Raw genomic sequence first — 21,867 nt, forward strand, 5'->3', positions numbered from 1 at the left:
CCTCCCACCAGCCCAGGTTGCTCCAAGCCCCGTCCAACCTGGCCTTGAACCCCTCCAGGGATGGGGCAGCCACAGCTTCTCTGGGCAACCTGGGCCAGGGGCTCACCACCCTCAGAGTGAAAAATTTCTTCCCAATATCTCATCTAAATCTTCCCTCTTGCAGTTCAAAATGGTTCCCTCTTGTCCTAACGTTCTGCTTCCTGATCCAGAGTCCCTCCCCAGCTTTCCTGGAGCCCCTTTAGGGACTGGAAGGGGCTCCGAGGTCTCCCCAGAGCCTTCTCTTCTCCAGGCTGAACCCCCCCAGCTCTCTCAGCCTGTCCTCCCAGCAGAGGGGCTCCAGCCCTCCCAGCAGCTCCGTGGCCTCCTCTGGCCCCGCTCCAACAGCTCCGTGTCCTTCTGCTGTTGGTGCCCCAGCGCTGGAGGCAGCCCTGCAGGGGGGTGTCCCCCGAGCAGAGCAGAGGGGCAGAATCCCCCCCCGCTCCCTGCTGCCCACGCTGCTGGGGATGCAGCCCAGGCTGCGGGGGGGTTCTGCGTGACCAGGTACCCCCCCCGGCAGCCCACCCAAAACATACCTTTTGTTCAAGATGCGCCCTGCGCAGCGACACCCGTTGCTCCAGCTTCTGGAGTTCTCTTTCATGCTGTGCTTCTGTCTGCATCTTAATTTTGCTCTGGTAGGCGTTGAGCAGCTCCATCTCCTGCTGGAGTTGCAGTCTCAGGGCTTGGCATTCCGCTTCTTGGGCCTCGTCCAGCCGTAGCTGTAAGATCACGGGGGAAACAACACTCAAACCTCCGCTAGTAAGTTCTCTGCTCCGACGCCAGCGACACGCCGCTCTTCCTTCTCACAGCCGGGGAGCCTCTGGTGTTGGTGGCAGGGTGAGACAGCAGGAAGGGCTTCACGGACAGCTGCTTCCCCACTCACATGGAAGCAGGGGCCTCAGTGAAGATCCGACTCTACAACCCCAGCAGGCGAGGGGCAGCCGGGAGAGGATGCGTGTTCTGCGGGATGCTTATCACAAGAGGGAAAGTGCCCCCTGATGCATTATTTAGAACAGCTGTTACAAACACAACCGCGTCGCTCACCATCCGGTGGGTAGGACAGGGAGGACCTGGCGCTCTGCAAAGATGGGTGGCCCCACTGTCCCCCTCCTCGGTGAGGGACCCCCCACCCAGGGACAGGAGGTGCCGCGCGCTGCACCTACCGCTTGCGAGGCCATCATCTCATTGATGCTCTGCTCATACTGCTCCGCCAGGATGGCGAGCTTCCTCGTCTGCTCGTCCTTCAGACTCTTCAGAATTGTCTTGTGCTCACTCTTTGGAGTTACTTCCAGCTGGTGATTCTTCAGTGCTTTGTACTGCTTAGTTTGCACTTTGCACGTGTCCTGGAACTGCTTTTTGATCTGCATTTCCATAGCCTGCCAAGGAAGGAACGACGTGAAGAGGACAAGGAGCTTTGGGAATGGAGAGGTTACAGTACGTCCAAACGGCGGGTTGGGGAGAGACAACCACAGCTCCCCTGTGCTCGCACCGTCTCCTGCCCCTGCGCTCCACACACACGGCCAAATCACAAGCAGCATCTCCTCAGGCCCTGCTTCGGCACCCACCGTGGGCCTGGGCCAGCAACAGGATGCACTAAGCCCTCCTCAGCATTTCCACCTCCTACCCCTGCCTCCTGCAGCTCGGCCGGCCCGTCACCCTGCCACCCGCCTCCCAAAAAACTGTTTGCTTTTTCAAGGCCTCCCACTTTGCTGCCTCCCCCACCTCAACCACGTGCTACACAGAGACTGCAGATCTGAGAACTAGCAAGGGTGAGACAAAGCGCATAAATGCAACGCGCCTTTTTGGACATTTAAAGGAGGAACAGAAATCTCCCGCAGCAAGCGGCTCAGATGTTTCTTTATCAGCCTGCGGCCGAACCAGGACAGAGCACAGAGCTCAGCACACCCGTGTTCTCTCTCTGACTTTGAAAGCGAGGAAGCATCACCCAAGCCCTTTCCATATCCAGGTTTATAGGCTGACACCAGCAAGGGCCTGAAGAATGCACAGCTCATCAGAAGCAAATTCTCTAATACTTCATTAAGGACTTGCCTATTTTTACCCAGCCGCCTCAATTAGCACAGCACTTAAAAAAAAAAATCCTCAGTGAGCTCTTTGCTCTAATAGCCTGCGACTTTCTTATACCAGAGCAGCCCAGCGCAAAGGAGCAGGATCCAGGGAAGAGCACGCAGTGCGGGTGGAGAACGGTGGCTCTGCAGCACGGACGCTGCATGGAGGAGGCAGCAAACATACAGACCAGCCTGCCCGGCAGCACAGAGGTTGGAAGAGGAGGAAGGAAAGCTTCCAGCACCTTCAGGTTCTTTGGTTGCTGCCGGAGCTCCATGAAATGCTTCCTGTGCAGCTCCCGCTCTCGCCGCTTGTTGTATTCCAGCTGGTTCTCGAGCTCAGTCTGGTGCTGCAGCCGGATCAGGTCCATTCGCAGCTTCTGCAGCGTGTGCAGCTGCCTGTACTCCAGCTCGCGCGTCGACTCGTCGTGCCGGATCAGCATGGCGTGCTCCATTTCCTTCTGGGTCCGCTTCTTGTTCAACTCCTGCGCAAGAGGAGAGCAGAGCACAAGACGACAGCTGAGGAGCGATTCTCTCTGCCCCGTGATGCTGTATGAGTTTGTGAGGCCGGGTGTCCTAGTCACGGCAGCAAGGACTTCCAGGTGCCACAGGGAAAGACAAACCCAGCAGCACGATGGGAACATGCGAACAGAGCGGCCATTTAGCATCCATCCATCCATCCCTCCCTCCCTCCCTCGCTGTACCCTGCTCCTCTGGCAGCTCCTGGATCACCAGGGAGTCTCCAGCAGGTGGCACCGGGACCACACGCGAGCCCTCTGCGACTGCTGAGAATCACTCCAGTTCTTAATAAATAAATCCTGGCGTGCTCAGAGCCGGGGGAGGTCTGGGCTGGGGTGACTGACAGAATCAGGGGCTCTTATTCGTCTGTTTCTAATTACCCTGAGCCCCTGCTAGACCCAGACAGATGAGGCTTCTCCTGCATCACTAAGACTGGAATGGCCAAAGCAGAGCTGTACAGTGCCAACACGCCGCACCAGGTAAGAAAGAGAACTTAGTTTACCACTGTGTACAGGTGGGTTTCAGCCCCAGATGCACCATGCTTTTTAAAAAAAGGATACAGCCCAAGCCTCACACAGTTTTGCGACGTGCACATAAGAGTTCCTGCAGTCTAGGAAAACCCTCACCGAGTTACAAGCCAAGGCAGAGGAAGACACCGGATTCTCTCCCCGATTATTGCTAATATTTCTGTCTCAAGGTATCAGCAACAACCTGTGGAGCACAGAGCTGGATCCAGCTCAGCCAAGCAGCGATTGCAGCTGTACCCCTTGCTGATATTGGGTGCCCTTCACAGATGGTCTGCCGGTACGCCTCCGTTTCAGCTCTCGGGTTTACAAACTCACGGCTGTGCTTCACGCTAGACTAAGAGAGGCACAGCAGGGGCGGCCTCGCTCTGCGCACGCTGCCCAGCGCAGGCTCACTCTAATGAGTTTCTGCAGCAGAAGCAAAAAAAAAAACCCAACTAATTATTCCAAGTTGTTTTTTGCACCTTGTAATTCATCAGCACCTGTGAACTTCAGCCCCCTTGGCTGTTGCCACCGGGAGAGGTCTAAGCCAGGAGGATGGGGAAGGAGTCAGGGCCAGGTCTTGTCCCCGCATCCTTGGCCATGAGGACATTGCACATGTTTACACTTAAGCAAAACTTGTGCCACGACAGCCAAGATGAAAAATTAGATCTACCGGTGTGCTGAAATCCTCTCCCACTTGCGCAAAGGCAGGTAGCACAGCGAGCAGGCGGTGTGACAGCCCGTGCAGTGAGCTGCGGCACTTGTGCCTTCATCTTTGGGACAGGACGGGACGGGCAGCCTCTCTCAGCCCCATTCCAGTTCCCACAGCGTGAACAAACAGAGGCACTCCACTCCTCTCAAACACCTTCCCACTCGCACATAAAGAACCTCTGTGGTTACTTAAAATACCAAGAAAAAAACCATTTTGAAAGAGCTATTTACTGCAGGTGCCTGATTGGTGAATTTGTACTCGTTAGTAGGGACATTACTTTCAAGAAATAAACACTTAAATCATTCTGAAAATTAGGTCTCTTAAGAGCTTAAATGCAGGAGCTGAGAGGAGTGTTTCCTGGTTAAAATCCCACACTGGGCAACTGAGTTTTGTTCTTACCCCTGCCTCAGAGCTTAGGGGCTGTGATAAGGGTGCCCAAATCTGACTTTTCAGTGTCATTCATTTTCAGGGTGTCCAAGTTGAGATGTCTGATGTGACCTGCAAAGCAGCTGAGCAGCCCCAGGCACATCTGAAGCCAAGAGCAGCAAAGCTGCCAGCAGGTAAAATACAGGGCAATGTTAAGTATGCCACAAAATTTAATGGTAGCAGATTAAGTACATCATTATTAGAAATTTTTGAGAACTCCCTCACTCTCAGCCTTTATTGAAATACCTTCCCATCTGATAGCCTTTATCCAAAACTAACATTAATGAAGAATTCAGATACTAGAGCAATGACCACAGAAAAATCTACAAGTAATAATTCTTTCTCCGAAGTGGTATCTGACCACAGGCAGCCTGTAAGGCAAGGGTTAATAACTGACGAGGAAGAGGAAGATGTTGAATAGCTCCTCATTAACAGAGTCTCCCCCATTCTGTGCACTAATCTGAACACAGCCCAATGGAAAAGCAACACCTGATTATTTGCAGACCACCAGAATGCAGACACGGGAGAGGACTGAATTTTTGCTATTTCTTACATTTGTAGCATTTCATTCCATAACCTTAATATTGTTCTTTTAAGGTTAATTACATGTATTTCAACCGTGTAAGTTTTCGGTAGCCAACAAGTAGAGCTCCTCACGTGATGCTTTTCAGCTTTTCCCACAGGTGGCCCTGGCACCCAACACGGCACAGGCTGCCCTGTGCTGTGGAAGGCGCCCAACAGGAGCCCCCAGAATCTCAGATGAAGCATCTGACCCGGAATGGGTGGCCCACATAATGTTTCTGTCTGCAAGACAATGATGACACCCCTCTTCAGTTAACAAAAGCATCCACATCTGTGTGGAAAACTATTTCCCAAAATACGTTTCTTACGTTTTTCTCAGTTCTGTTTAGCAACTGGAAATGTGAAGATCTAATGTCAGTCTAACCGTTCTACAGACATGAAGCTAAAACAATTAAATAAATGCTTGGGAAAGGAAGAGAAGAGTGCCATACTTCCCGAATGTTCTGCTGCTCCATCTCATGCCTCTTAATCATCGTTTTTCTCTTGAAGAAACGGCAGTTTTTGTCATAGTAGAGTCTCTGCTGGCTGAGAAGATGGGCCTCCTCTTCAGCCTGCGTGTGCTGCAGGTTCTCCTTATGTTTGGATATTCTTTCTTGCTTCTCTTTCTTCGGCGTGCTGTGGTCCTCGTTCATTTCCTGCAGGCATACAGGGTCAAAACAAGGCTTCCCTTAGCATCGCAGTGCCACAGGACTCGGAGGACCTTCAATTACTGGCTACTCCTCTGCCATCCGGTTCACGAAAGGACACCAAAATCCCGACTACACCACCGGGTACCAGCAGAGCCAGACCCGGCACCTGGCCGTGCCCAGCCCTGCTGCCTCTAGAGTTGTATTATGACCCACCAAGAGAAGGAGGAAGCAAGTGGCCATTAAACACAAACATCTCGGGGGCTGAACAGTGCAGCCACGAGGGGACAGAAACACCCCACAGGGGAGGCTCTGCCTGGCCAGGAAAGAGAATGGCGCGAACCCCTCTGTTCCCTTCCCAGCTCTGCAACTGGGGCTTAAGTTTTATTTCAACAGGACTCTTGCTCGATTCTCTATCGAACTGGATACCTAACACGGCTCCTTGCTATTAATTTTCTCACCCCTACACTCTTAGCAGCAAACGATTTTGCAATGCAGTGGGGATGCTCTACTTCAGTCACGCCATTTGGGATAGATAAGCTAAATACTAAGTTACTATTTTTTCTAATTCATATAAGCAATCACAGGGCTTTTAGTCGAGTGACATCCAAATGGCAGCTCTAATTGCTTAAGCTTTAACAAAAAAACCCCAAAGAACAAACAGATACGGAAAACCGGGATGAAGAATTCTCTATGAAGCCCCATTTTCCCCTCATCACCCTTGGTTTCAAAGATTCTGCTCTAACGCAAACTATGAAGGCACCTCTGGCACCCTTGGAGATTATTCTAGAAATGCTGCCAGATGCTCCCAGTTCCTGAAAGTTTACTTGCCAAGAATCTAAATGTGCCTCCAAGCGTGACAGTATCCCTTAAACCCCTGGGCTGGCCCAGGTTTATCAAAACAAAAGTCTAGTTCATGTTCATTCCACATCCCTTCAGCCCTGAAAATGATGGTTTCTTGCCTCTTTAATCTTTTCCTTGCAAAGCTTGTATTGTTTCTTCTGACTTTCTAAAAAGGTCGCCAGGTCTTTCTTTTGCTGAGCCAAAATCTGTTGCTGGAATTTCTTTTCATCTGCTGCAGCCGCCTTTGCCTGCAAGGCACAGAGAGGAGGAAAAAAAAAAAAAAAAAAAAGAAGAAAAACCCAAAGGGTGAGGGAGCAGGTACTGAATCCAGCACAAATCAGCCTTCTGTTGCACCTTTTTTTGGTCTGTCATTGTCCCATCACTGTGCTAGACAAAGCCATGAGTACTCACATCACATGAAAGCTGCTTGCTCAAAAACCCCATGAGGCCCACATACATTGAAGACCTTCCTCATGCTTCTTACCTCTCCACCAAAACCACCCCCGAGGGTAAAATCCCACCAGTTCACCATAGGGATTAACACGTTGATTTTTAAACAAGACAGCGTAACAGCAGCAAGCTTTGTCACTGCCCCAGCCGCCAGGCAGAAGCCCCCCCTATGGGCTCCACAGAGCCTGTCCTTCTCTTTCAGCTGTCTGTCGGTAGCGACAGCACTGGTCGATGCCAATGGAGGGCCCATCGTCCAGAAGGTTGACTTGTAGCTGGGAAGCTCTTTCACAAAACTGGCCAGGGCAGCTCAAGGCAGTAACCATACAGTGCACAGAAGAACACGGGTTTTAAGCAGCACTTCCACAGCCTTCTCCTAGAGATCCGGTACGCACCTCTCACTCCGATCTTCTCCACAGCTAGGGAGCCCATGACTCTACTCACCTCTTTCTCCATCACAGCCACTTGCTTCTTGGCCAGCTTCTCCAGCTCAATGGACGAGTTGTTGGCATGTGTCTCCACCTCCTTCTGCAGCTTGAGGCGGTGCTCGTCCATCTCGGCCTTCAACTTGTTTTCCAGGGCGATCAGCTGCTTCTGGTGCTGGCGCCGCATCCGCTTATATCCTGACATCTGTTCCCGCAACTCGTTCTCCTGCTCATGCTCATGGATCTGTCTTGTAACCTGATGTCAGGGAAAGGGGAAGAAGTGCTACATGGACACCTTCACAGACAACCCATCTCCATATTAGCTGCTTACTTGTAAACCAGACCCTGTTTTGCCGTACTCTTAGAAAGCAACTTTCAGGGAATGCCATTGCAGGTTTCAGAGTGCTATTACTTAATACCACAAACCAGGCCATAAGATTTCTCTCTCCTGATTTCCCCCCCGTCGTTAATGAGAATTTTATGTGCGTTTTCAGTGACACAGCAGAAAAATGTCACGTTACGAATAAACAAAACAGCAGGTTACTTCTGGAAACAAAGACGGCTGCTGGACAACCTTCTTCAGAAACAGGACTCAAATGGACTTACAAGATGGCATCCATTTGAAGAAAGCCCCCAACCCACCCATCCTTTCCTTCCTCCCCAAGTCACCACAGTTCCAGTTCAGTCCCTCAATACCTATTTTCTGCAACGAGTAGCCTCCTTCAAAATTTCTTCTTAAAATTCAAGAGGATGGCAGACTGAGCTCACTCCCTAACGGAACTGAAAGTTTTCTAACAAGGGAACACTGTTCTGGAACTGTGTGCTCTTAACAAGATTCATCAGATGGTCTAAGCAGATTTTAAACCCTGCTCAGCTGAAACAAACTCACAAGTTCCACATTCATTTCCATGCCTAAGTGCAACCGTGCGAAAGGAGGAAAAAAACTCTGGTAAGGCGTGCCAAAAATTTTCAGAAGGAAATGCAAATGGTAATGCTTCCATTTAGAAATAAAAAAAAAAAGCACCCAAGACTGATATCTTTATTTTTTATACAGACCCAGGCACTTCACGTATAAAGTTCTGCTGATACTTCATGATAGATCTGGGAGCCGAAAGCTGGAGGCCTTAGTACATGTGTGGAGCTTCAGGCCCTGATACTGTACAAGGAGACCTCTCCCTTTCACACTTAACAAGGATGAAGAGAAGAGCTCAAGGATGAAGAGAAGAGCTCAGCCCTTTGAAGGTGACCATTGGAGCTTTCTGAACCAACAGTCCTTGCTGCAGTCTGCAAGCACCCACCCTTCCTGATTAATTTCTCCATAGCGGTCAAGAGAAAGAACTGGCACCTACTACAGTACTGCTGCCATTTGAAGGCTATTTTTCAGAGATCTTCAAAGTAAGTCCAGGTGTAGGATGGGATGCACCTACAGACCCGAGAAGGCTCAAGTTCAACAGAAGAGCAGCTGCTTTACCAAGTAGAAAACCAAGCCGACTTGCTGACAGCCCTGTGCTTCAAGACTAGTAGCTGACAGGAAGCAGTGATCAAGTCAGAACTCCAAAATCAACAAGTGTAACACCACAGCTGACGTGTCACCCGAGACAGACAGCGTGCTGCCACCTGTCTCAGCTCAAATGACTACCGACACTTGGGAGGGGTGTGAAGAGGAGGTTAGGAAGAGCCTTCCAAAGCCTTCACCTTGAAATAGATTAACAACAATTCATGGTAAATAGTTACCAACCAAGCAAATTATAGCCAGAGCCCTGAAATAGAAACAAGACATGAAAGGACGAAGCTACTGGACAGCCTCTGTCTTCCCCTCATCCCTTCCAAAGACAACCCCAGAGAGGAATCAAAACATTTAATTGCAAAGACAACAAAGAACTAGTCTGACCGCAGTGCTGTGTCAGACTCCACTAGCAGGAAGCGACGATGGTGGGTTCACCACATTAGGGAACTCAAACATCAAGTACGAGGCAAGCGATGATGCATAAAAATCACACCCTCCTTGTACAAGGAATTTTGGGATGTTATTTTGCAGTTGACTAGTTTAAGTATATACTTACACCTCAGCAACTGGTGTAACATAGCAGCCTTCAAAGGCTTGCGACGAGGTAAGGAAACAGATCCCAGCCAGATAGAGGGAATATGTGAGATTGTAGAAGCGACCACAGAAACACAAACACAGTATTAGCCCTGTGTATCGCTATAGGTCAAAAAGCTGCTTTGTTTTGGTTTTGTTAAGTGTAACAACAGCAGCTATACTTTCCAGCAGTTGGTAAGCATTTGAGGGAACTTGCACATTTCAGTCAAGTTCAGCAAGAATAAGATCTCTGACAGAAGCTTCCAGGTAATGAAAGTTTCTCTGAGAAGTCACCCAAGTTAATGATAAGAGACAGACGTCAGGTAACACAGGCAACCCCCCAACTTTTCACATACGCCATTTACTACATTAAAACGACATACGACTTGGTCAGGGACACGCAGAGGCAGGGAGACATGGTAAGTGCCACCCAGCAGTACAAGATCTTCCTGGATGCGCTATTTTTGATTGAGGCCCGGCCTTTTTGTGAACGGTGGGACATTCCGCACGGCACACTCCGTTCCAAGAAGTTGGCAGAACAAAGCAAAAAGCAAGAGCATAAGGAAAAAAATGGATCTAAGAATCCACTAGCAACTTTGCCAGTCTCCCCTTTGGTCTAATCTCCAACGAGATTTAGAACGTGCACTCGTTTTATTTACAGCAAAAATCATTACATTTTTATCCTTACTTTTTGCTGCTCTTGTGCACCCCATTTCCAGCGTCACTCCCCTTGTCTCCATCAGGACAAGAACTCCATCTTTGAAAGATATCACATTTGGTCTGGGATATTTATCCCCAACAACAGGATGAAATCACTAATTGTAACGCTAGCTAATTAAAGTCTTCCAGTCGCAGTAGAAGATGAGACATTAAAAAAAGTCAGAGGAAAACAAAAGCAGCATTTCATTCCTCAAGACAAGAGAAGAAGGGTAGACTTGCTGGACATTTTGTGGGTTTAATGTCTGCATGCTCATACTAAAGACCTAATTTATCACCATACACTCTAATCCAGACCAACTCTCTTCAGAACACCGCCTTCGAAGACAAGGTCTCCAAACGGTGATCTTGGAGAACGGATGAAATTGGAAGAAACTGGTATTAGTTACTGAACACAACCAGTTCTGGACCGGAGAAATACTTCAGACTAAGCACATTAACACATGAATGAACGAAGCATGATGGTTTTAAAAATGAAGCCCCTCATGAATGAACAGCTTGAGTGACCATTTTAAAAAGAGAATTTGAGCAAGTTCCAGTAATCACTTTCCTGGTTTCCTTAGACAAAGGCACTTGGAACTTTACAAAGTATTTCACAGACATAATCCCATAGATTATGATGGGAAAAAAGATGACAACTGAATTGGTCATTGCAAAATTTCTTCTCCAGGTAACCAAAGAACATCAGGATCCTTTAAAGCAGACCTCCTGCAGCTTCCTAAAGCTCCATCTGCAGCACGCAATAATCAATCAGTTCATCAGCAGAAACAAAAACCTGTATAAAACAGAGCAGCTTTTATTAAGGTATGACATTTTCTCAGTTTCTTATCTCTCTGTATCTTTGGCAGACACAGAACTGAGAAGAGATGCTTTTTCCAACCTACTCCCACAGGCACTTCACTTGCCATAAAAATCCAAACTTTCTCTCTTTCACCCCTCCAATTTTTTTGCTTTACATAAGGGAAGCTGGGCTCACAACTTCTCCGAACCTGCAGCTCTTTAGAGTTCCCCTTCTACATTGTTTAACCAAGACAGTGAACACTGTTTTAAGGGACGGTTATTCTCACCTCTCGATAACCAAATGAAACACTGAGCTACCCTTTGCTGGACGAGGCAGAGTACTGAGCAAGACACTGCCAGCAGCCTCTCGTGGAGAAGAACTTTGAGATGAGAAAGAACAAGTTCAGTATTTTTAGAGCAAAGAACTACAAAGGCAGCAGCCAGATGAGTCCATTAGGAGAAACTCAACCATCTGGAATAAAATGTCATTGCTTCAGCAGAAGAGGGTGCAAGAGAACAGCCATCGTGTAAACGTACCTGGTTTTGGAGTCAGGCTGCCCCGCTGTCATTTTAATGGCCACATCAAGAGAAGCCTGCTCACCCGTACCTAGTCATTTGGCTTTGCAGACCCAGGATGAGATCACATAACTCTTTTGCTGGCATTTGGATTTCAAAGAGAATGCCAACGCCTTCAATTGAGTCCACTGTCTGATCTTTCTATGAAGTTTTGAAAACTGTAAAAGCAGCTATCGAGGAAATGCATGAGGTGGTGGGGAGCTAAGGGGTCAGGCATGAAAGACATCCAGAAATGCAGATCGATGCATTTCTGCACATACTTAAAACACACCTTTCACTTGAAAATGTTGATGGGGGGTGTGTGTGTCTTACCAACATGCAGAGCCTCCACCCTTCCGAGCTTCAAGGCTTAGATTTCTAGATGTAACTTTTAATTTACACATCACTGATAGTCTACAAAATAATACGGAGATGTAGCAGGTACCTGATCTTCATTTCAGATAGTACCTTTCACTGCAACAGCAGAAATCTGCAGGGTATTTTCCACCCCTGTTCCAACTGAGTGATGGTTACTATTACCACAAGAGTGTCATGCAAAAAAAAAAAAAAAAAGAAAAAGAAAAAAAAGAGGTGGAGGGAGGGAGGGCTGGGTTACGCAATGACCAAAGAGAAAAGCAGCTCAGGAAAGAGTGACTAATTGCTGCTTGAATTATGACCAAAGATAAGCTCCTTGAGCTTTCTTGACCACATTTGCTCATTTTTTTCATTAGGTTTCTTTTTTTTTTTTTTTTCTTAAGCTGAGTACTATATCAAAGCATCGCTGAAAGACTAGGAAGTTATATTCGCAACCTGTTTCTTTGTGGGTAGCTCATTTCACGACTTTATCTGGAAGCCTGTCCAGTTTCCTTCTTATTCATGGGATGCTTTTGCAGAGCAACAGGGCAGGGGAATCACACTTCAAACCACTGGGACACCTGGAGCATAGGGCTGTCTAATGCACTTCTTCTGTCTGTAACCCCTACACTCGCTGACTTGTGCTTGGTTTTGGAAAAAGATCCAACTTCCAGGTTGAGAGCATCCTTTTACAAATGCCAGTCTTTGCTCCACCCGCAATATCCTTATCTAAGGGTGAATAACCAGGACTTGAGGGCTCAAGACCCTGGTCTCCACCAGCAGGAACAGCTGTGAAGGAACACAGTCCCCGGCCCCCCGACTCAGTGCTGCTCCTCTCTAACGCTGCCCTCCTCTTGTGTTGGGGGGTGGTGTTCAGCAAATCCCACAAGGAGAAGTTTTTACACCCAAATATCATCCCATATTATTGAATTTAGGGTCAGAACTCCGTTTTTCTGATGCTCTGTAATACAGGCCACCTGATGCTTTCGACTGCATAACCCTTCTGTGCCCAGCTGCTGAGGAACCAGCTGATGGCCAGCAGCAGCAAGGTAAGGAACCATCAAAGCATGTTGGTTTGCTGAGCTTTTAACACTGTGGGATCTCCAGCGCTCACTCACACAGGATTCATTCTTTTAAGAAAGAGGAAATTAACACGGAGAGATTTAAGAAAATCTGAATTTCTGGTTTCACGCTATCAATTTCAGACACGTTTAGGTCATTGTCCCCGTTATCAGCTATATGGCTGACCTTGCCCTCCGCACAGGTGTTTAAGCGGGCAACAAGGGGGCAGGCATGAGAGAAGTTTTCCCTTGGCCAGGGGAGCAGCAGCATTCAGTGCCGCTACCCACTGACATCATCCAGCCACCGAGCGGTGATCGAATGCACAGTGATAAAAAAAAAAAAAGTGTGCTGACAGCCACGCCGACACTTCAAACCCAGGCACGTACGCGGGCATCCTTCATAGGCTGTGCCATAGGTTTTAACTTCACATTTTTTCTCCTAGATTGCCATTTTGGAACACTAACAGGTGGAAATGAAAGATTATTAAAGGGAAAGCCCATCGCAAGGTTAACTGAAGTAAAATATTTCTGTTGTAAACACAGGGAAACTTCTCCCCCATCACAAATCCTCTCAACCTAAGGACACAGTAACACCTCCTGAAGTACCACGGTGGTGCTTTGGGAACTTCCCTCTGTACTGGCAAGGGGATTTGTGCGCATGTGATGGGGACAACAAAGCTTTTCCATGACACATACTACCATGTGCTTTTCCAAAGGCCTGCTGGCTAGGGAGCTAACTGGTGGGACTTCCTTCTCCCCGAAAGGACGCTGTGCCGTGCATGTACCACTCACCTTAAGCTCACGCTAAGCATGCACACTAAACCCTCCCAGCATGAGCCCAGACACACTCTGTATCAGAGCATGTTCCATAGAAAACCAAAGGAAAAAGAAAAGTTCTCCAAAAAGCCTACCATCTTCCTCACCCAGTATTAATTTTATCTTTGTCATCATTTTGTCACTGAAGTAGAGAAATTTAGCAAATCTAAGTGACTCAGGAACTAAGGCAGACACAGTCCCAGCCCCACAGGAGGCTGCCGTGGGATTTAGGAGTGACCCTGGGACTTTAGCTGTTTCCCCAGAGCTTAGAGGTCTGGGAAGACCTCACAGTCCATACCAACATCTTTCATCAGCTCCTAAGGTGGCCTTGCCATGCAATACCTTCAAGCCACCCAAGCAGCCCAGGGAGGATACACTGAAGGAGGACAGGAGTTATGGACTCTGCTGCTGAAGGCAGGACAGAAGGTGTAGCAGCTTTCCACAGGGTGAAAGAGGAATATATTGAACACGCGTATCTATCTATCAATCAAATAGCATATATATTTTGAGTATGATACTTGAACCATTCAGCATTTCTTCCCTCCAGCCACCCTAACTGGATCCTGCTTTTATTTGCCGAGTGCAGGCAATAGTGTTGGCACTACGCTGGGTGCATGCACACACACATACACAAGGAAAAAAAAAAAACATAAAAAAATCACAAGGCAGAGGGTCTCCAGGAGCCCAGAGATCCCGACTGTGTCAGGTGTGCTGCACGAAGTCCTCTAATGAACACATTTCTAGGTCACTCTCTAAATTAGGGGGGAGGAGGGAGGGAAAGGGGAGCAGGGGACACGGGCCTGGGGAGCACTCAGGGTACCCAGGTACCCAGAAGGACACCTGCAAAAGATGGAACTCGGATGCTCCCCTCAAATCTCAGCCCATGAAGCATCCGGATAGAAGTCTGAATGCCACAGCATCCTTTTAGATTTTAACAGCAGCAGCGGCAACCACCACACAGAAAAATTGTGGCTGCTGTCACTGCTGCTGCTTTTTCCCTCCACTCACAACCTTTAGCTGTGGTCACACAGACACACACTCCGTCTTGTGCACGTAGAAACGGGAAGCGATTCGGAGAATCAAGAAATGGTGGTACAGCAGGAAAAAACCCCACCGTTCAGGCAGGGTGAAGCGAGAAGGGGAGGGCTTGCTGGTGTAATTTCGGGGTTGGTCTAGGATGATGTCATAGCACTGAGCAAGTGCCGTGGCCGAACACTGGGCACTTCCTAATGCTCCCCCGTCCATCTGACCTCTAATACCAATCGGGCTGAAATATTGAAGCTGACATTTATTTTAGCTTTAAAAAGCCGGTTTTTTTCCCCCACTCCTTTCCCTCCAAACCGTTGCTATCGCCCGCAGCCCGTGCGGATGCGAGGTGGGGGAGGCAGCACGACAACTAACTCTTCCAGCACACACCCCTTTCCCTACTACAAAGGCATCCTCAGCAATCACATTTGCAATAGTACAAATCTTGATGGATTCGTCCCATCCCCCTCCTCTTTGTAAGCCCACAGCCCGCCGTAAACCCTCTCCCCTTATCGCAACCCAGCAATCCTGCCGAGGGATCAAGCCGAAAAATGCAGTCACGGTACAGTTGCTTGAAATAAATGAATGAATGAAAAAAAAAAAAACCAAACCAAAAAACCACCAACCACCAGGCAAGCGGCTCAGCCGGGAAGCAGCAGCCTTATTGTTTCAAACCCCATCTGCATCCCCATAGCATTTAAGCATATTTCACACAAGCACATACACACGCTTTATATGCACATGCAAATAAATATATTAACAAAAGAGAGAGGTAGGAAAAGGGAGGGAATGGGCGGAGGGGGGGGAAATTTGAGATTATATTAAACTTCCATCCAGGAAAGTGGCTGGAAACAACATATACTGGAAACATACAGAGAAATGAAATATATTCTGCACATTTTACATCTCACACACAGAGCTAAAACACCTTTCAGTGCAATATCCAGTTGCTATGCCAACACAAAAATATTAAGGGGGGGGGGGGGGGGGGGGGGGGGGGAGAAGAACCCCCCCATCAGATAAATGTTCGTGCCCCCGTTGCGGAGGGCGAGGGAGCGGGGAGGTGGGGTGGGGTGGCTGCTTACCAAAGATGCTGATTTGATTGTGGCAAAGCGCTCTCGGTTCCGGTAGTGGAGGGCCTGATTCTGCACTGACTGGGTAGGCCGCACCTCAGGCCTGCGATCCCTGTGGCCCACCTCATCCCTTATAAATACATGATCCTGCAGAAATGGATAAAAACAAGGAGAAAGTCCGGCTGCGCTCTCCCCGCGGCGGCTGCCTGTCTCTCAGCCCGCTGTCTGCACAAGCGCCGCCGTAGGAGAGGCATAGTTCAGCTGGCTGCTAGCCCCGGCAGCTCCCACCGTACAAAATGAATAAGCAACACATTGCAGGCTGGGGTTCGGCGCGTCAGCTGATCGGGATTGTCTTCGGAAGGAGCCCTGGCTGGGTGGTGGTTTATTTTTTTTATTTTTTTTTTTATTTTTTTTTTTTTTAAACCTCCAGTATTATATCTGTGCAAAAAAAAAAAAAGGAAAAAAAAAAGGCAGACTCAAGAGCGACGCGGAGCGATCGGACTCCTCGGAAAGGTCGGGTTCAAGCACTGCAACCGAGCAATCCCGTTAGAAACGTGATTTCCATCGCTAGCAAAGAAGGTGCCGTTCCCTTTTAACACCAGAGCAACATTTTGCCTCATCCCCTTTGCCGAGCAGTTGGTCCCCGGGCGGGTTTCTTTGTCTCCCGTTTGCTATCTGCCGTGGAGGACCAGCATCCTGGCTAAACCCATGGCAGGCTGGAGAGGACCAGGAAAGCCTCCCTCACCGCTCAGGGATCCTGCTTTCCAGTCATGATCCTGCACAGTTCTAGCACTTTCTCTCCACAGCCCACAAAGGATTATTTATTTTTTTTTTTTTCTCCCCCCTTTTAAAGCAACAGCTCACAGGTTTTAGCACGGATGGTTCCCGGTACAACCTCCCTCTTGCTCACTGTGCATCCGCGGAAAGGTGCGGGCAACTTTTCCAAGAGAGCAAAGCTCTCGCCAGGCGTATAGAGGAGGGACCCTCATCAGAAAGGCCAGCGAAAAACGCCACCGCAATTTTGCTAATTGAAACGGTGACTGCACCCTTCAGGACGGAGCAGCCTTCGGGCACCTCCAGGCAGCCGGCCCAGCGGTGGTGGGCTCCTCGGGGCAGCAGTGATGGTAGCCAGCGCTGGCACTTCTGCCACGCTGCCATCTACCACAGTTTTGCGGCTCCCGTCCTCAAGTCCTAGTTCCTAAAAAAAAAAAAAAAACCTCAAAGGAAAACTGAGATCCATTCTAAATTAAATCAAGTTTCCAACTGCCAGGGGTGCAAAATAAAGGCTGCAAGCACCTACGCCAAAAGGCAAATAGAAGATGCCAACCCTTGCAGAGAACGGCTGCCACCATGCACCAGGTGTTTGCAGGGGAGCAGAAGTGGCTTCACCACTCTGCCATGCCAGAGCAGACACCAGTAAGGTCAGAAAACCCTATGGTGAGAAACCAGCCGATAGGAGCGTCCTCTCCACCATGACACTGCTGTCATTCTGACACTCCTTCCCTACTCTGCAGACACTGGTTTCCCCCTCTGCTGCCCTCAGTTTCTAGCTGCTCCTAGTCTGGACCCATGCACATTCGTGGATCTGTATAATCAGAGTGGTTTGGGTTGGAAGTGACCTTGAAGACCATCTCATTCCACCCCCCTGCCCTGGGCAGGGACACCTCCCACCAGCCCAGGTTGCTCCAAGCCCCGTCCAACCTGGCCTTGAACCCCTCCAGGGATGGGGCAGCCACAGCTTCTCTGGGCAACCTGGGCCAGGGGCTCTCCACCCTCAGAGTGAAAAATTTCTTCCCAATATCTCATCTAAATCTTCCCTCTTTCAGTTGAAAACCGTTACACCTCGTTCAATGTGATTCTGCAAATGACTTCAAGCAAAAGCCCAACAGGTACAGAAATGCTGATACAGAGCTGAACAACATGTTGATTTAAAGTGCTTTAAACCCTGTACCTTTTCTCATAGTCTTCATTTTGAGCATTTACGCTCCACGCTCACCTTTCACTTGCCTTCACATGGAGAGAGCTCAACCACCAAGACCATCACAGAACCAAGCCTGCACCGGCCCCTTCACACCCACCCGAGGGAGACTGAACAAGCTAAAACAGTTAAAAAAGGACAGTTCTCTATAGAAGTGTAATAAAAAGCTGCAGTTTCATTTTATATTGGTCATCCCTAGACCAGACTTTTTGTTGCACTGCCTCAACAGGGGAAGATGGGAGTGCTCCAGAAGAGCAATTACTGGCAGTTGGGCTGATCTTAGATTTCCAACTGGACCAGGTGATCCGAAAGGTCCTTCCAACCTAGGCAATTCTGTGACTCTCTGACAGGTAGGGCTCTCACATTAGCATACTCTCCTGAGAAAGGTGTCTTAGGCTCCATAATTGCCATACCCGCCCCCCCCCCCCCCAAAAAAAAAAATCATGATTAAACATTTAAAGTTTAACATTATCACTCAATTTAATTGGACTCGTGGCTTCAGTGGAAGACTATCAGTCCCAAGTTTTCTATTGTTTTGCAGCACTCTCGCCTATCACGTAGGTGTAAGAAGGACTCTGTGGAATACAATCAGGGATACCCCAGAGAACAAAGTGGAGGGGCTGGCTACTAACGTCACCTTTTAGTCTGGTATTTTTACCGGTATGTGCTGGAACCTTCCAGCACAACAGCCCCCATAGCCAGGGAAGGGGCAGTGCCAGAAGCAATGCTGAGCTTGGCCTCTCGCTCTCCAACAAGCGGCTCTGCAGAGATACACCTGGCTCTTGGGGGCTTCTGCAAACCCAGCCCCAGGTGAAGGCACCGGTTCAAAGCAAGGTGAAGCAAGGGGAAGGCAGTCAGCACCTGCAAAAGGGAACTCCTTCATTACAGGCTGAAACCGCAGCACCTCACATACAAAATAAAGCTGAGTAAGCTTCCCATGGTAAAGATCTGCACAAGGTTTACCCACCTGAACAGAAAACAAACTACACAGGAGCTACTACTCCTCTACTGTAGCTATGAAATTAAGGTGGAGGAAGGCCAAACATTAATTACCCTTGGCCACCCAGCAGCACACGTCAACGTACAAGGTTCCTAAGGTCTGCTAGCAATACCCCGCTCCCTGGACATCTTCCCTCTCTCCATTACATTAGTATGCCAGGGTGAATGCGAAATATTAAAAGCAGAGAAGCAGCAAATCACGGGGGTGGTGGTGGGGTGGGGAAAGACTTAAAATGGGCATTCAGATTTTTCAGAATGCTCCAAAACACCACCTAAAATGACAAGTTAAAATTATAATTACTTCTTATATGGGAAAATTAATCTGTGGGTTACTTTCTGTTACCTAAGAGGTGGATTCTTAGAGGGCAGAATGTCATCCTGGTCTTGTTTTATGGGACTTCTAGTTACTTCAGCGCACATAAGAAGCTCGCAGCAGTGTCTAATTGCCCTTCAGGAATGTGAATTAACTGCATTCTCCCTTTCAAATTGAGACAGGCAAGGAATGGGAAAATTCCTTTGCAACTGAGCAAGCAAAAGGACCAGTTTCAAGTGGGCAGAAGACTCAGTGGTTTTCCTTGGCACCCCTTAATCTGGGATCTGAGGCTTCTGCATCAGGCAGGCAACCACTATTAACTCTCAATTAAGCCCATGCGACCTTAATAGGCAAAACATTGTTCAGAAAAGCTGGCACACCAGCAGAAGTAAAAATCACTTGACATGAAGAGTTACCAAATCTAGCAAGTTACACTAGCACAGAGACCGGCAGTAAACAGAGACCTGTAAGACAAATAAAGAGTAGCCGTATCTCCATCTCCACCAGCCTTCCTCAGACAACGTGACTGATGGCTACTACAGATATCTACCTACAAACCCAGAAAATAGATTTCTGCTCTTTTTATTTTACTTTCTTCTCCCAAAAGCTTGCCAAGAGACACCGCAACCATATCTCCTTCCAGATGTTGGCACAAATCAGGAAATTGTTTCAAACTTTTAGCTCCAGATTTGTGGAGAGAAAGACACAAAAGAAACAAAGACACAAACCTGGCACCTCAGCTCAGGTTACTCAGTAAGTAAAATCTGACCGAAAGCACCCCCAGAAACTCACCAAGTTTGGATCAGGGTATCTCTCAGCCCGAAACCTGCAGTTCAAACATTAGTTTGGTTTTAAAGTAAAGTATCTTCCACGTAGATTTCACTTTCCATCCGCTTTCTGTGTTTATTGCAATATTTGCCTTATGAATAACAACTTTAGGCATGCTCAGATCACAACTCCCCTTAAACCATTAAAATCCTTCCATTTAGGATCAACGATCTAGAATCTTAAACTTCCTACTAAAGAAATCGTATGTTCTTCCAACTGTATTATCTCCTACAGTAGTTTTCAGGCTAGTCACAAGCCCAAGAAATGGGGGTATTTGGCTGGGTGCCGGCTTTGAAATTGCTGGTCACACTTGCCAGGACAAAAAACTCTCAAACATTTCTGCAGTATTATCTGATGAGAGAGCTGGTAGAGCTTCCAGTTACTGAAGTGATGCTAAAGAGCAAATCTCTCAGAAACAATGAAAAAAAAAAAAACCCCAAAGGCAGAACTCCTACTTATTAATCCTACTATGGATTAATAAGTAACCTAAAAAAAAAAAAATTGTTCTTGCAGAAGTTAATCTCTGGATAAACAGAGATACGGAGAAGCAGTCAGAACACTTGTTCAGACGCACATTGATTCCAGCAGGATATCTGGCTGGCTACATCTAATGGTGTATTGTCTGAGCACCTTACAGTGCTCATGGGTTTCTGCTTCAGCTGCTGTGTCTTGGCCAAGGTCACCCAACCTGAACTTTGCTCTCTAGAATCCCATGGCGGTTCTACCGCACACTGTCTTTTTATCTTTCTCGCTGAAATAAAGAGGGTTTTACCACCCCCTGCCACCAACACCAGCACAACATTTCAGGAATATCTGCTGAACACCTTGGCCATGCATTTTTAAGAGCAACACTAACAGCATGTTGCTAACAGTACTTTCATTTGAGTACTCAGGGAGCTGGCGGGAGAGCTCACCAAGCCTCTCTCCATCATTTATCAACAATCCTGGTCAACAGGGGAGGTGCCAGATGACTGGAGGGTGGCTAATGTGACGCCCATCTACAAGAAGGGTCGGAAGGAGGATCCAGGGAACTACAGGCCTGTCAGCCTGACCTCGGTACCAGGAAAGATCATGGAGAGGATCATCTTGAGTGAGCTCTCACAGTAAGTGCAGGGCAGCCAAGGGATCAGGGCCAGCCAGCATGGGTTTAGGAAGGGGAGGTCCCGCTTAACCAACCTGATCTCTTTCTATGACCATGTGACCCGCCTTCTGGATGCGGGGAAGGCTGTGGACATTGTCTATCTGGGCATTGGTAAGGCCTTTGACACCGTCCCCCACAGCATTCTCCTGGAGAAGCTGGCGAATCATGGCATAGACAAGTGTACTCTTCGCTGGGTAAGAAACTGGCCGGATGGCCGTGCCCAGAGAGTTGGGATTAATGGGGTGAAATCCTCTTGGCAGCCGGTCACCAGTGGTGTCCCTCAGGGCTCAGTTTTGGGGCCAGTTTTGTTTAATATCTTTATCAATGATCTGGATGAGGGGATTGAGTGCACCCTCGGTCAGTTTGCAGATGACACCAAACTAGGTGGGAGAGTTGATCTGCTGGAGGGTAGGAAGGCTCTACAGAGGGACCTGGGCAGACTGGATCGATGGGCCAAGGCCAACTGCATGAGGTTTAACAAGGCCAAGTGCCGGGTCCTGCATTTCGGTCACAACAACCCCAAGCAGCGCTACAGGCTCGGGGAAGAGTGGCTGGAAAGCTGCCCAGCAGAAAAGGACCTGGGGGTGCTGGTGGATGGCCAGCTTAACATGAGCCAGCAGTGTGCCCAGGTGGCCAAGAAGGCCAACAGCATCCTGGCTTGTATCAGGAATAGCGTGGCCAGCAGAAGCAGGGGAGCGATGGTGCCTCTGTACTCGGCACTGGTGAGGCCTCACCTCGAGTACTGTGTTCAGTTCTGGGCCCCTCTGTACAAGAGGGACATTGAGGTGCTGGAGGGTGTCCAGAGGAGAGCTACCAGGCTGGTGAGGGGTCTGGAGACCAGGGCATCTGAGGAGAGGCTGAGGGAGCTGGGCATGTTTAGCTTGGAGAAGAGGAGGCTCAGGGGAGACCTCATTGCCCTCTACAACTCCCTGAAAGGAGGCTGCAGAGAGGTGGGTGGTGG

At 48.6% G+C, this 21,867-nt stretch overlaps 1 protein-coding gene across 4 annotated transcripts in view; it reads right to left on the minus strand.

The window, feature by feature from the left end:
- TAOK3 (TAO kinase 3) overlaps positions 1-21,867 on the minus strand; it is a 94,865-nt gene that overhangs the window by 368 nt on the left and 72,630 nt on the right. For all 4 annotated transcript variants that reach the window (XM_074606831.1, XM_074606833.1, XM_074606834.1 and 1 more), the window contains 7 exons: positions 15,660-15,794; positions 7,205-7,441; positions 6,433-6,561; positions 5,276-5,479; positions 2,345-2,584; positions 1,200-1,412; positions 573-755 (listed from right to left, as the gene is read on the minus strand). In XM_074606831.1, the coding sequence (XP_074462932.1) occupies positions 573-755; positions 1,200-1,412; positions 2,345-2,584; positions 5,276-5,479; positions 6,433-6,561; positions 7,205-7,441; positions 15,660-15,794 (1,341 nt within the window). The remainder of the gene's footprint in view (positions 1-572; positions 756-1,199; positions 1,413-2,344; positions 2,585-5,275; positions 5,480-6,432; positions 6,562-7,204; positions 7,442-15,659; positions 15,795-21,867) is intronic.

Source organism: Larus michahellis, chromosome 13 (assembly GCF_964199755.1).
Source record: "Larus michahellis chromosome 13, bLarMic1.1, whole genome shotgun sequence".
Lineage (NCBI taxonomy): Eukaryota > Metazoa > Chordata > Aves > Charadriiformes > Laridae > Larus > Larus michahellis.